Source organism: Megalopta genalis, chromosome 5, assembly GCF_051020955.1.
Source record: "Megalopta genalis isolate 19385.01 chromosome 5, iyMegGena1_principal, whole genome shotgun sequence".
Taxonomy (NCBI): Eukaryota; Metazoa; Arthropoda; class Insecta; order Hymenoptera; family Halictidae; genus Megalopta; species Megalopta genalis.
The window spans coordinates 21,790,229-21,804,381 of NC_135017.1; the positions used below are offsets into that span (position 1 = coordinate 21,790,229).

At 38.8% G+C, this 14,153-nt stretch overlaps 2 protein-coding genes across 3 annotated transcripts in view; one reads left to right on the forward strand and one right to left on the reverse strand.

Annotated features, from left to right (window-relative positions):
* The window catches only part of LOC117219774 (alkaline phosphatase), a 445,727-nt gene that overhangs the window by 151,201 nt on the left and 280,373 nt on the right, over positions 1-14,153 (reverse strand). The window lies entirely within an intron of this gene.
* The window catches only part of LOC117219775 (caspase-1), a 108,068-nt gene that overhangs the window by 69,735 nt on the left and 24,180 nt on the right, over positions 1-14,153 (forward strand). For both annotated transcript variants that reach the window (XM_033469199.2, XM_033469200.2), the window contains one exon: positions 2,664-2,839. In XM_033469199.2, coding sequence (XP_033325090.2) covers positions 2,664-2,839 — 176 coding nt within the window. The remainder of the gene's footprint in view (positions 1-2,663; positions 2,840-14,153) is intronic.

A 14,153-nucleotide genomic window follows, 5' to 3' on the forward strand; every position in this document is an offset into this window, starting at 1 on the left:
ACCTTCAGGAATATACCGAAATTCGCGTCCACGAGGAAACCATCAACCGACTGCGGTAATAAACGTCTAAATTCGCAGCGCGATCGGACGTATCGATCAGCACCGGGAACCGGTCCGCGAACTCCTCCGATCGAAAGGCGTTTGAATAACGCACGATGCTCGCTCCCGAAATCGAACTAGGCCGATCTTCTCTTTTAAAACGAGGATTTAGAGCGTTTCCAGGAAGATATGTTGCACGGATCGGCGAGGTAAATCTTAGCGCGATCGTTACTTGCCGGCCGATGCAGCTGCAACGGTTGGCCGTAGCTCGCGGAGTATATTTTCGAGTTTGCTGGTTAATACTTAATTAGGAATTTTGCGCTCGTTTCTATAATAGAGGAGAAGGCAGAGCTTGGAACAGGCGCGATAAATAGCATTTTTAAATTAATAATGAAAAGCGAAGCGCTCTGATCATATAAATGAACTGATATATCGCGTTAATTCGCGTTATGTCGCGCTGATCTCTCTCTCTCTCTCTCTCTCTCTCTCTCTCTCTCTCTCTAATAAAATGTGTTAATATCTTATTAAAATCTTATGTTATACATTTCTTGTTCTTTTAATAAAATTAAGATTTTCTCGAACAGTCCATAACGCGTGAAAATTGGATTTTTTCTTCCTGGAACGAGAACAGAAATGTTTGTAATTTGTAGACCGCAACAGAAGCGTGTCTGTAAAAATATCTGCAATCCATTACCGCCGAGGAGAAAAGACAGAAGAATTTTAAAAGCCAGAAGAACTGTATTGATTCTCAAACAATTTCCGCGTCTCCTCCGCGTGACCGCAAGGAAACGTAATATCCGAAGCTTTCAGAAATTCCTTTCGGCCGCGGTTCGATAAAATCGTCGAAATTGTTTGCACATGTGATTTTCATGTCCGCCGGTGTTTGTCGTGGAAACACAACAGCGAGATCGGAAGGGCGAGCGGTTAAACGAACAATACGTGCCGTAGTTAACCTCTTGATTTGCTTGCGTATGACCCATCACGGTAAACAGCTCGGTCACCATTATTGAGGACTGCGCAGAATTAATTAAACCTTTCATTAAATTTACCGCCAAAGCTGACGAGGCTTTCGAATCTATAACGCGACGCGCGCTCGTCTCTTCCGGTGAATTGTGAAATTGCACTTTGTCAATTTTATCGGTTTTGAGTATCTAGGTACTCTGCGTACACGAGATTCCATTTTACAGAAAATTCGATTCGAAATATTATCGGGTACGATGTAACCTTCATTATGATCCGCCGATCGTGATTGAATTATTGACCAATCGCTGCTACGTGTTGTTGAATAACCATATAAATAATCATATTTATGTATATATATATTTTTTTCAAGAGGAAAAAATTCGCATAAATATGTCGAATTAATTATCTCTGCATTCAAGAAAAAAAAATATATATATGTAGATATAATTATGTATATGGACAAGTTGTGCTTATTAGGGGATTATATTGTTATATATTATATTATTATACATTATATTATTATGTATTATATAATAATATATTATATTATTATATACTATATTATTATGCATTATATTATTGTATATTATATCACTACACATATTATATTATAATATACTTATTATATATATTATATATAATAATTATAATATACTTATATTGTTATAATATATATGTGATTATATGCAAAAGGAAGTGCAACATACGATAATGAAATTACGGTTGAAAACTACTGATGCAGAATAAGTAGAAATCAGTGACGAATAACGCACAGACACTTTAACGTCGCATCAAAGAGTAAGATCAATGAAAGCTGCATAATAAGTCGTCGCGGGTGCAATAAGTAGATGTAAGTAGATGTGAACGTGTAAACACATAAGCGAAGTCAAGTTTACTACGTGGCAGGAATGCTCAGAGAGACATTCGCCGCGGAGAAATCGAACACGGGTAAAGTTTCAACGTACACATTCAACCCAATTTTTGAAATCGTTGAGTTTGCCGCGTTTGGCTGTTGCAGTTCGAGAACTTTCTCGTACCTAGAAAATTGTTTGCCGTTCGAAGGAATTCGAACGAGTTCAATAAAACGGTAGAATGACAAGGTGGGAGAGAAATTAGAAAGTAATCATTCTTATCACAGAACGATAATAAAGCCAATTATATTATTCTAAAGACAGTGAATTCAAGTCATTTTTAATCATTTTTCAACAGACTAAAAATACGACGTAAAAATAATCGACGTTTTAATACGCTATTGCAAATAAAAACTAGCCAGCAATTTTGCCATAAGTGCATAAAATCCACGGTCCAACTAATAAAGCACACGTGGTTTGACGCGACGTTAAATAACCACTGTATAAAATCGAATTCTAGTTCGCAACAGTCGCGTGAAACAGTTGTCGCGGCGAAACTATGCAAGCGCTCGTCGAAACAAAAAACCGCGGGTCCAGCAAACGCGTTTCAATCCGAGAAAAAACGCAATAAACGCGGAACCGTGCGAAACGATGTGGGACTGTAAAGAAAGCGTGATTTCTGTCGTTGCGAGCGGAAGTGCCGAGGCGAGCTTAGCTTGTCCAATATTGTTCCTCGTATTACCTACTACGGCAAACAGTTTGCGGCCGTTATCACGGGCCGCACCGAATTAATTAATCCTTTCATTAAAGCCGCTGCGGAAGACCACACGGATGCTGACTGTCTGATCGTAGTGACTATGTCGCACGGGGAGTCGGGTTTTGTGTACGCCGCTGATACGATGTATCCCGTCGATATGCTGTGGGCTCAATTCACCGGTGACCGATGCGCCACCCTGGTCGGCAAGCCTAAGCTGTTTTTCATTCAGGTAAGCAAGTTCCATCAATCACTAATGACTGTGCTGATTTTTTAAAATTATAGGAGGTATGACATTATATGTCATCATTTTGAGAATGACTGGTTAGAAGAACGACACCAGTGGGACGGTGTCATTTTTTAACCATCGTACACTTTTGAAAAATAATCGCACAGAAGATTGTCGGTTAATAGATTGATTGACATATGAGGATGTCACAATTCTCCGTCGATTTTTTGAAATTCCATTAAAATTTGTAGGATTTTAAAGAGTCGAAATATAAAATATATAAATATATAAAATATAAAATATAAAATATAAAATATAAAATATAAAATATAAAATATAAAATATAAAATATAAAATATAAAATATAAAATATAAAATATAAAATATATAAAATATATAAAATATAAAATATATAAAATATATAAAATATATAAAATATATAAAATATATAAAATATAAAATATATAAAATATAGAAAATATAGAAAATATAGAAAATATAGAAAATATAAAATATATAAATATAGAAGATATAAAATATATAAAATATAAAATATCTAAATATAGAAGATATAAAATATATAAAATATCTAAATATAGAAAATATAAAATATAGAAAATATATAAAATATAAAATATATAAATATATAAAATATAAAATATATAAATATAGAAAATATGAAATATATAAATATAGAAAATATAAAATATATAAATACATATACAACATAAAATAATCGCCTAATAATAATAACAATCGCCTAAATATATAAACACCTGAGCACCCGACCGAACCTAGCCCAACCCAGCCCAACGATATTTGATTTTCCACGAGCACTCGACTATCGTGACTGCAGAATCGTTTCGATCGCGAGAAGTGCGCTAACAGCCGTTACCTCGGCCATCAACCGCACGACGGAAACTAAAAAGATATTATACGCCATAATACTGTAAATCTTAGTTTCCGGTACGATGTAATCCGGTCAGGGGCTTTTTTCCATTTATCTGCTTCAGTAAGATCTCTCACGGATTTTCAGCGGATTACCGGGTGGATGCCTGTGTTTTTTAGCCCCGGCAGCCCGTGAAACGCGCATATCCCGCGGGATAATGGAACCGTTTGCGAAGAAAGCATACAACTCAACGGTTGTAATTAAGATTACTCGTTACGTAGTTTGAAAAAAAAATGGAGCAACATTAGCTGAGAAAGTACCACCTTCGAATAACCCGAGACGGGAATTTCGGTTCCTTCGCGAATTGTTCCGCGGGAGCTCTTAACGAATTCACTCATCGCGTTCCGGACGATTATGAGATTATGTTCCTGCTGGTTTAGGGTAACTGCATCGTAGTGGATGCTTCTTAACAGCTATCCGGAGTGGGATAATCATATCGCATTGCATAGAATTTCGCAGAAACGATATCGATTTCAGTAAATCGAATTTCAACGCATTCAGTGAAAATGTAAAAATTTCAAATGTCGCTGGCGATGATAAGATTAAGTTACAAGTAAGATTATGTATGATTATGAAACAAATAAGATTATGTAAGATTCACAAACAAACAAATAAAATGAGTGCGGTAAATGAAGTAGACAAAAAGAAACGAAACAAGAAATATTGATCAACTAATTAAATGAGGAGGATAAACAAAATGAACAGAACAAGTAAAAATCGAGTATAATAAACGAAGGAAAAAAAGTCCATATAGTACCTTTACGCATAATAAAAAATATTCCGTGTTAATTGTATCGAACAAGATTTCATTAAAAATCTGTTCGTTCCTTCGATGATTTCAATAAATGGAGAAGAGTGTAAAAGAATGTCCTTAAATTCACGACATAGTAATTCCAAATAACATAACACAGCGAGCACGAAAATACAGTTAAAACGAAGCTGAAAGTGTGCTAGCAGTGACATTATAAAATGATTGAATATCTGAATAAGAAAAAAAAGGAAAAGTGAAGCAAAAATAAAGTAGATCAAGCAGAGAAGCGAGGAAGTAGGTCGGCTAATAAAATCGCCGGAATAAAGAAAACGGGTGGAACAAGTAAGAACTAAGTATAATAAATGAAGGGAGAGAAGAAAATACGGAATGCACGGACGGCAATTCAAGAGCCGTCGCTGCTCTGTAAAATTGTTTCGCGAGCTTTGCTCCAATTCAGTCATTGCTTTCCGGAGAATTATATTACACTGGGGTTTCAACGAGCAAAAAGAACTTCATTGCCACTGGAAAGTTCAAGAGCACGTGCCCGTGAGAAAGATACTTTGAACTCCGCCTGAATCGACATCCGTGCATTGCGTTCGCTTGTTTCAAAATTATCGCATATCTTCGAGTCGCGTTTTAAAGAACGTTTTAGTAGGTTTTGTACACGACTGGAAACGCTGAAGGATTTCGTAAATTATCGCGAATATATAAAATATAAAATCACTATAAATATACGACACTATGAAGAACACTTCAAGTTCGATGTAACATTTTGTTCGTGTAACGTAGAGAAGTGACTTGCGTTTAAGATGGCACTGAGAATATTTTAAAAGAAAAATATTCAGTATTATAATTAAACATTTTCTAAGGCAACGTGTCGACCGAATACAGTAAATTCTCCCTAACTCGCGCTCAGATCGTGCTAAAAAATGAACAATTTTATTCGAGAAAATTATTCGCACCTTGCGGCTCGTTTCTGTAGTTACCGATTGTCTATAATTACTATAAAAAAGGAGCTCGACTAATCGTATCTCCTCTTCCCAAATTGTCCACTTTTTGGAATTAGGGGAGAATTTACTGTACACGTTAATCGAGAAAAGAAGAGGAACTTTCGTTGCGTCTTCTCTTTTGTTTCCACCGAAATCGTGCAAGTCATCCGGCTTCTGGCAAGAAGCGAAGTTTCCCCGCGATGAAATTATTGTCGGCCGCAAAGGGTTGCGGAATCGGCGTCGCGAGAGGCACGCGGAAATCGAGGGAGCGAAGCTCGCGCGGACACGGTCTCGAGAGCGAAGAGAGAAGAAGAAGAAGAGCTGACGCGCTGCGCTGGTTTTCCGGTTGCTCGCGGAAAGCGTAGAGGCGGCACGCTAACGGAAGTGGAAAAGACAACACGGTTAATTATCCGTACGACGTTTCAAAGGGACATGAAAGAGTTTTATAGTTGACGAGGTTACTTCTCAACTCGTTTAACAAGCTCTTCAGTATGTGCTACGGCCGAGACGTACGGCGAGGCGGCGTTAAGCCACGGAAAGTTAGGCGGCAACGTGATAACGTAAGGTTGAAGCATACGCGAGGAAGTCGGCTCATTAAAAATACGGCGGATCGGTACAGGCACGCGAATCGTAGAATTCCGTTCCGCTTCGTTCCGCCGGTGTCTTGCCGAAGATAATTATTTTGGCGAGTGTACACAGCTCGCGAGCGCGGCACAGGGAACTTCGCCGAACGTCCAATTAACCACTTCGCTCGGAAGAGCATACGAGATTAGTAATTAGAAGCGTTTGAGCACATATGATTACTCAGGGACACGAGATAGTGATTTCAATGAAACCGTGCATTTTCGAATCTGAAGGAAATGGTTTTTAATAGGAAAGAATTTTAGTGATCGCAAGGGATGCGCCGAATGGTGCGATGAAATGCGATCATCATTTCAGATGTTTGTATTATGTTTGCTTTGTATTTTATTTTGCAACTTTGATTATCAATGTATTTGAGACCAGCACGTTTTTGTTGCAGTGAAAGTAGAGACTTCATCCTTTAAAGCGAGCATAGGTGTCCTATAATTGTGTTAATACTCGGAAGGGAGTGATTCCTGAGGTTATTTGAAGTAACTTTTTCCTTTGCGAAAATGCAATCCGCGGCTTCGTTTACGAGTTATTAACGAAAAACAGCGGCCAATGAGAGGCCATATCAGATGACGCGAGCCGCCGGCCCAGTTCCTCTGATTGGCTCGGCCGCCTAGCGTTAGGCGAGCTCGCCTCTCATTGGTCAGTATTTTTCGTTAATAACTCGTAAACGAAGCAGCGGGTTGCATTTGCGCAAAGGAAAAAGTTACTTCAAATCACTTTAGGAATCACTTTTTTCCAGGTGTTAACACAATTATGGGACACTCTGTATACAAGTCTACGAATATTCGAGTAATAACATAAGCGATAGCAGACTTTACAATCGAATTGTAAGAAATCTTTTTCATCGCATAAAAATATTTTATGACGAGCTGGAGGAAAATTAGCTTGTTATGTATTCGTAACAATGTATAATGCTCCGGAGAAGACGCAGCGAGAATGCGTGAATACCATAAACCAATCATTAAAAAATCACCACCTGATATAGTTCAAAGTTGGTGCTGTTTCATTAGCTCGGTCTGCTCGAAACCACGAAACAGTAAGTTCGAGTTGAAACTAGTCCGAACTATTCCAAAGTTCGAACTTTACTTACTAATACATGTGTGTGTGTGCTCTTAAAAATGGACGTTTCGGTACGAACAGCATATACTCGTCAGTATTATGCGTATACTATACATATGTATCTATGTTCCTTATCACTTGTGCATTGAAATTATCAAATTTAAAAAAGAGAAATTATTATTATGCAACTCTATATTCAGGATAATATAAATCATTCTTGAAAAATAGCTTTAATAACATAGAATAATATAGAATAATAATAATAACAACAATAACGACGGTGTCGAGTTTTCGATAATGTGCTTTTTATTTATTTTATTTAAGACAGCATTGATATATATATATATATATATATATATATATATATATATATATATATATATATAGTAACTAGTAATCACATTTGATTTAATCAATATTTACAATAATTCGCAGAAGATTTATACAAGCTTAAATTGATTTATATTTCGTGAAATAACGAAACGGTTATTTAAGATTGTTTAAATAATATATACCAGAAGACCGAATATTATTTTGGATATTTAAATAATCACTGAAATTTTATGAAATAAAATTTGATGAAATTTGATACTGCACAATGATGCTTACCGTTGTAAAACGGGTCAATCGAGTGAAATGTATTTTTTGTCCGCTGCAAACTGCATTATGTAACAGTGATCTTGATAGAAAAAGATCAAAATTGGCAGCACTCGATCTGCAAGTTGATTCATTTTGATTTAACAGATAGACTTTCGGATGGGCGAACAAGGACCCCTGTGTGGTCACAGAATTAGGGGCGTATCACGACACTCGTTGACCCTAGGCACTTTTCTAACGACTCCGACATCGACCCATCATCTCTTCCCCCCCGACTCGATGTATTTGTCGACTGTTACGAGGACCCTTCTCTTCCTCAGCGACAATCCCGTTCGCGCCAGCAGCTTGTACTCAAAATGTCAAGTTTCCACTTCACTCTCTTTCATCTCGTGCCTCGTGTACCAGCCCACAATGTTTTCTGGACAACTAAGCGCCGTCTGGACAAAGTTTCGTTTCATCTGTGAATTCCGACTTTGCGCGCTTTTAAAATACCTACTCGCGACGGCGGTGAAATAAAAAAATCAATTTTAGAAACAAAAGCCATGCTGTCGGTGAGATTTTCTTTCTCGAAAATCCCTCGCGTTGCCTCGACCCACGCTGACGCTTCTTTCTCGAAAGATTTCGACAAGCTCGGAACAATTACCTCGTGCAGAAATATAGAAAAACGCACGGTAATATTTAAAAAATATACAAAACATATGCGACGGTAAAAATGTGCAAGAAAGAAATTCTATTATCGGAATTCTCCGACGATAAAACAAACTTCCGTCCCATAAATTGTCCCTCCTTCCTATAAACATACGCGTTGCCATAAGCACCCGTAGTCCAATAATGATGCCGGGTGCGTTTTAATTCGGACCGGTTCGCGGGGAAAGTCGCATAAATCACGGCGGACAACGGGCCGCAGTTTATCGAACAACAACCACCGCGCGGGAATTTGAGATTCTGTGGCCATTGTTCACGGCGTCCCGTCCCGTGGCAACGACCGGGATCGTCCTTTATCGTGACAAGCCCGTTTTTAGCGTTCGTTCCGGCTGCGAGATTTTTGCGTCTTCGTCGCGTCGCGAATTTCTTCGACAATAGTTCGCGCGATAATGTCACACCTTCCGCGCGATACACGGCAAGAGGGGGGCACGGGGATGTTTCGGGATCGTAACGCGCGACGTTTCCTTCCCCGCGAGGACGCCGCGGACGGGGTTGGAAGATTGGAAAATGAGAAAAGTGGGAAATCGGTTGAGAGGCGACTAGAAAATATCGCGCCGGGGTTCGTCCCGTGCGTTAACAGCTCGCCCACTCTATTTCCTATAATATTTCGTTCCCGCGAGGAAGCCGGAGCCAGAAAACAGGTTACAGACGCATTATGGCAAATCTGCCGGCGAGTTATATGGTAGAAATCCGATGAAATGGATGTTTTAATCGAATCCCGTGAAACCTACGTTCCATTCAATATTTCTGCGAAAACCTACGAAAGTCTATTTCACGGAATAAGTAACATTATAGTGATATTTTTGGACACTTGTAGACGATGTTATATTTATTTATTTGTTTATTTAATAGTTCTTTCAACCAGACGGTTTAGTTAGCAAATACAAGACATACAGTGGTCCACAAAAGGGTTTGCACCCGTTTTAAAAGGCAATAACTATTTTAAAAGTGAACTAAATGACTTGGACTCTATTTTAGATGATAAAGAGACTAGTCTACTAGACAATGACTGAAATGCAATGACTCAAAAGGCATTTTTTAAATTTTCGTTATAGGCTCAGATAAAAAAGTTAAAAATCGAGGGTTTCTAAGTTTTTCTTTTCATTCCAAGTAATAGTAAAATTTTAAAAAAAAGCTCTTTAGCCATCGTCTAATAGACACTAATCTCTCTGTCATTAAAAAAAGAAAACAATTCAAGTCATTTAGATCAGTTTTCAAAAAGTTATCGCGTTTTGAAAGATGTACAATCACTTTTGTGGGCCACTGTACGTTCGATATTCTAATTATTCGATTCTGAAGTCTTCCCGAACATTGTTTGAAGAAATTATAAATTCTCATTAATTTAACAACATTTTGTGTCATAAATTATTTCGAAGAATATTTGCTGGTTTCCGTGCTTTACTGCGATTTAACCTAATTCCGTCACGTCCAACGTTGACGATTCCGAATTTTTTAGTCGCTCCGAAGGAAAAAGACGTTATTCTATCGACTTTTTAACCAGAATGACCACATTAAAGAGGACACTCGGCGCAAGCTGTTCTCACGAGGGTGCAGGCAATCTCGTTCCAGAATCTTTCGCGAACCCGGAGTACAGCGACAATGCGGACAAATGGCGGAGAGGTCGAGGTTAAGCGACAGAATATATGCAAAATACAGGCAAATATCCTCGTTGAACTTGTTAACGTAAAACGGTATTTTTACCGTGCAGCTGCACGAAATGTTGCAACAATGCAGCGAAAATGGAATTGTAAACTGAGATTGGAAAAGCTTGAAAAAAATGGCTCTCGTTCTGCTTTAATGGTCTCGTAGTTGCTTTTTTCGGAGTTGCTCTTAATTTTTGGTAATAAAGTTTCGACTTTTCGATCAACATTTAGAAATACTTCGAACTTTTGCCGCATCAATGCGAAATCATTTTCATGGAACTAATTCGGCACTTCTTCTTCAAATGTTCTTCGTACATTTTTTTTTTTACTTAGTTTTGCACCGTAGTTCTCGTTTATACATTTTCGTAACAAACGCAATTACGTTGCCAGTGTACTCGAGTTTTTATTTTTGAGATATTCAACCCTTTGAACTCGAGTCCTGTCTCCGAAGCGCCACTAAAAATTGCTATATCACGTTGCAAGATAATTCTGAAATTATGGAATTTTATTTATGTTTGAAAAAGTACAAATATTATACGAATTAGTAGACTGAATTTTTACGGTTATTTTCGAATGGAAAAATTGTGAATTAGAGAAAACATCTTCGATTGAGAGTTAAAATAGCTTCGACTGTAAAGGGTTGAACTGCAACAACAATTATCAATTGCAATACCTAATTTATCTCTGCTTTTACGAAATCTAGTTTCGTATAAATAACGAACAGAGTTTTTCTCTTTTACATTCAGTTGAAGAGAAACGGCGTTACTTTTCTCTCGAAATATATTTATAAATGCTTCCGAAATTCCAGCTACAATATTCTTGTAGCTGTCTCCAATTTCGATCTAATTTGATTCGACCCCCTTCCCCTTATCACCCGCCTGTCACCTCTCGAAAAAGTTTGAACCGTGCTCGAAGTCCGTCCACGAAGATTACACAAGCAGTCCCGCAATCGAATCGAAGATCCGCCATTGTTGGCTAAAACGTCCGGCTGCCGGAGTAGCCTAGAATAAGCCCGTTCCCAGTATCTCATTTTAGGGTGACTGATTTTTAAAGAGAAACTAATGGAAACCGAATTCGAGTTGATCGGCGCTGTGCCAACTCTGAAACCTTTCCATTTGAAATGTCTGTGAAGAGGATCGCTCCGGGGCGTGAAGAAGGTCCTTGCGGTCGCTGAAAGAAAATTTCACGAGTTCGCTATATCTTGTCTACCAATCGCAAGTTCTCGAAACTACCTATTCCTCCTCCCGCGGGGGACCATCGCGAAGTTTCAATTGTCGATTTTGATGAAACTTCGCGCGGCCATAGAGCGGTGGGAAATCTCCGACATGCATTTTTTTCCATTAGCCTGTATCCCGTTGAAAGACCGAAAACGTCCCTTCGAGTCGTACGTGGGAACACGATCGAATCGTGAAGCGTTCTTCGAGCAACGAAAATGTTCTTTCGGCCGAACAAACTATACTAACGCTTTATGCACGTCGACTTTTCGATCACTGTGCTGTACACGAAAGAAGCTCGATCGCTTTTCTTTCCAACACTAATTCTAGGAGAAATTGTTGCACTATTTTTATGTGAACAGATTTTCAATTATGCATGGAACGTTTTGAAGAAATTAATTATTTCGACTGTTATTGTATCAGCGAGGAGAGCGTCGACACATTCGTGCACAAAATGGCGGAAAATAATGATCTACTAGCCTCAGTTAATTTTCTTAACTGCTTCGCTAATTGTTAGGGTTTATAAAGGTCATAATGAGACTCTTGTTCTGAATCTTAACAAAAGTGTTAGGGATTCCCCATCTGGGCTTCACGGCGGGGGCCAGACACGTGGGTCCTTGATGGCTAGGGGGGTGGGCCTGTCACCCCGTGGCAGAAGTGTTAGTTTTCGCGCCTCGTAACTCTCATGGGCCCCGTCGACAGGTTTATGGTGGTCCTCCGTGAAGGCCTTATCTCTGATTTATGACCAGGCGCTAGCGGAGTTGGGACTGGGACCGCTCGGCGCGATTGCTTCCAGATGGGGTAGATTTCCAAATTTTCCCATGAGGAGGAAGCTCATCTGGAGGCGTTCGCGGTACCCTTTCCCAACCAATTAGCGTTCGCATTTTGGGCCTGCCATGATTGGGCAGTTTTTCCTCGCCGCCCACCCTGAAGTAAAGGTAGGGCTAACCGAGGTGACCTGGTGGAGGCCACACGATTGCTCGACAGTCCTGATCTGTTCATCCACCCTGATACATCTCGAGTCGTCAGTGGATACAGAGGTCTCCCGGGAAGCTAGTTGTTGGAGCACCCGGTTAGCAAATTAGAGTTTTTTGTCGGCACACTAACGTGCAAGATACTACAAGGCTCGAAGCTCACAAGGAGCACCGCGAGCATTAACACTAATAATAATTATTGTGCTCTCTATTTGTCTATTTTTATTATTTATTTATTTCTATTTAATTCTATTTATTTATATCTAGACTACAGGTCGGTCTTCGTTCTAAACATTTTAGTCATCATTCTCAACATAATTCTGCTTTTAATTGACAGTCTTCGCAGCATTTTTCCTTTCTTTGGTCGGCCGATTGTTACAACTCCTACACCACTTTCAGCAGTAACCTCTCGAAGTTCTACGATCCGAGTGTTCTTCGGCTACTGATTTTTTACTTCCTCCGTTCTCCCTTTCATACCTGCCCTAGTCAATCACCATTAGTTCCGTCACCGTAAACCCACCACTCCCGCGCGTCTACTTATATGTCCTCCTTAGCTTTTATAGTCTCTGGCACCCATTCGGTTCCTTCACTCTACTTTCGGAAGTTCTCCCCACCTCGTCTACCACGGAACCCATGCCCGAACTCAATTAGTTCTCCCACTTCAAATCCACGAATTCGACTCGTCGATTCTAACTTACCTCGGGGCCCTTTGCCGTCTATCTGCCTCTGAGTTCCCCCTCCACAACGTCCCCGATTTCTCCACTCCGACTCCATTTCTCGACACGCTTCGACCGTCTCGCGTTCTTCTTCAGGTTCCACTATCCCCCGTCATACTTAGCTAACCCATGCAAACTGACGCAATTAGCTCGCTATGTCTTCGTTGGACTTTCGTTCTCGGATCCGGCAGAAAATAATGACGATAATAATATATATAGTAAATATTAATATGTATAATAAATAATATTACGTATAATCAATAAGATTATATACATATAATGAATAATAATATATAATAAAAAGAATATAATAAAATAATAATGTAATAATATAATAATATAATAATGTAATAATATAATAATATAATAATATAATAATATAATAATATAATAATATAATAATGTAATAATATAATAAAGTAGTAAAATAATAATGTAATAATATAATATGGAACGTTAAAGTCGCTGCAACTCTGCCTTCGTGTAGCAGAAAGAAGGATCACCCTTATAATATCCCCGCAGAAATGATTGCCAGGCCACGATGTAACTTAGGCAGCAACTTTTACGAGATTTCCATATTGTAATGCAACAGATGCTGCGTAATGGGCGGAGCTGAGCGCGTTTGAAACGGCATTGCGACTCGTAAAAGCAGTTAATTTGTAACGCGTCCTCTGTGCAAAATATAAATCCGTCCGCGTCAATTCCACATTCTTTCTGTAGCGCTGGAACTGCTGAGCTCTAATCGCGGCTAATGCGTATTGTTAAGCTTCGTGCAATTTCTACTTCAACGCACAGTCGGTGTACAAAGTACTCGTACACCTTTTACAGCGGAATAACATTTTCTTTTATTTGGCCGAGCTATTACATTTTCTGTTGAAATGATAGAGGGATTAGTTTAACGAACAGCGGCTAACAAATTGCAATTTTTGAGAGCAATTTCTAAGCTCGGCCTTAATTATAAAAAAGCTATTCCGTTTCAATAGTTCAGTCTTCGAAAGTTCTGTTGCAGAAGAACTATAGCAATTTTTGAGTGCAATTTCTCAGCTCGGCCTGAATTATGAAAAAGCTATACCGTTTCAATAGTTCA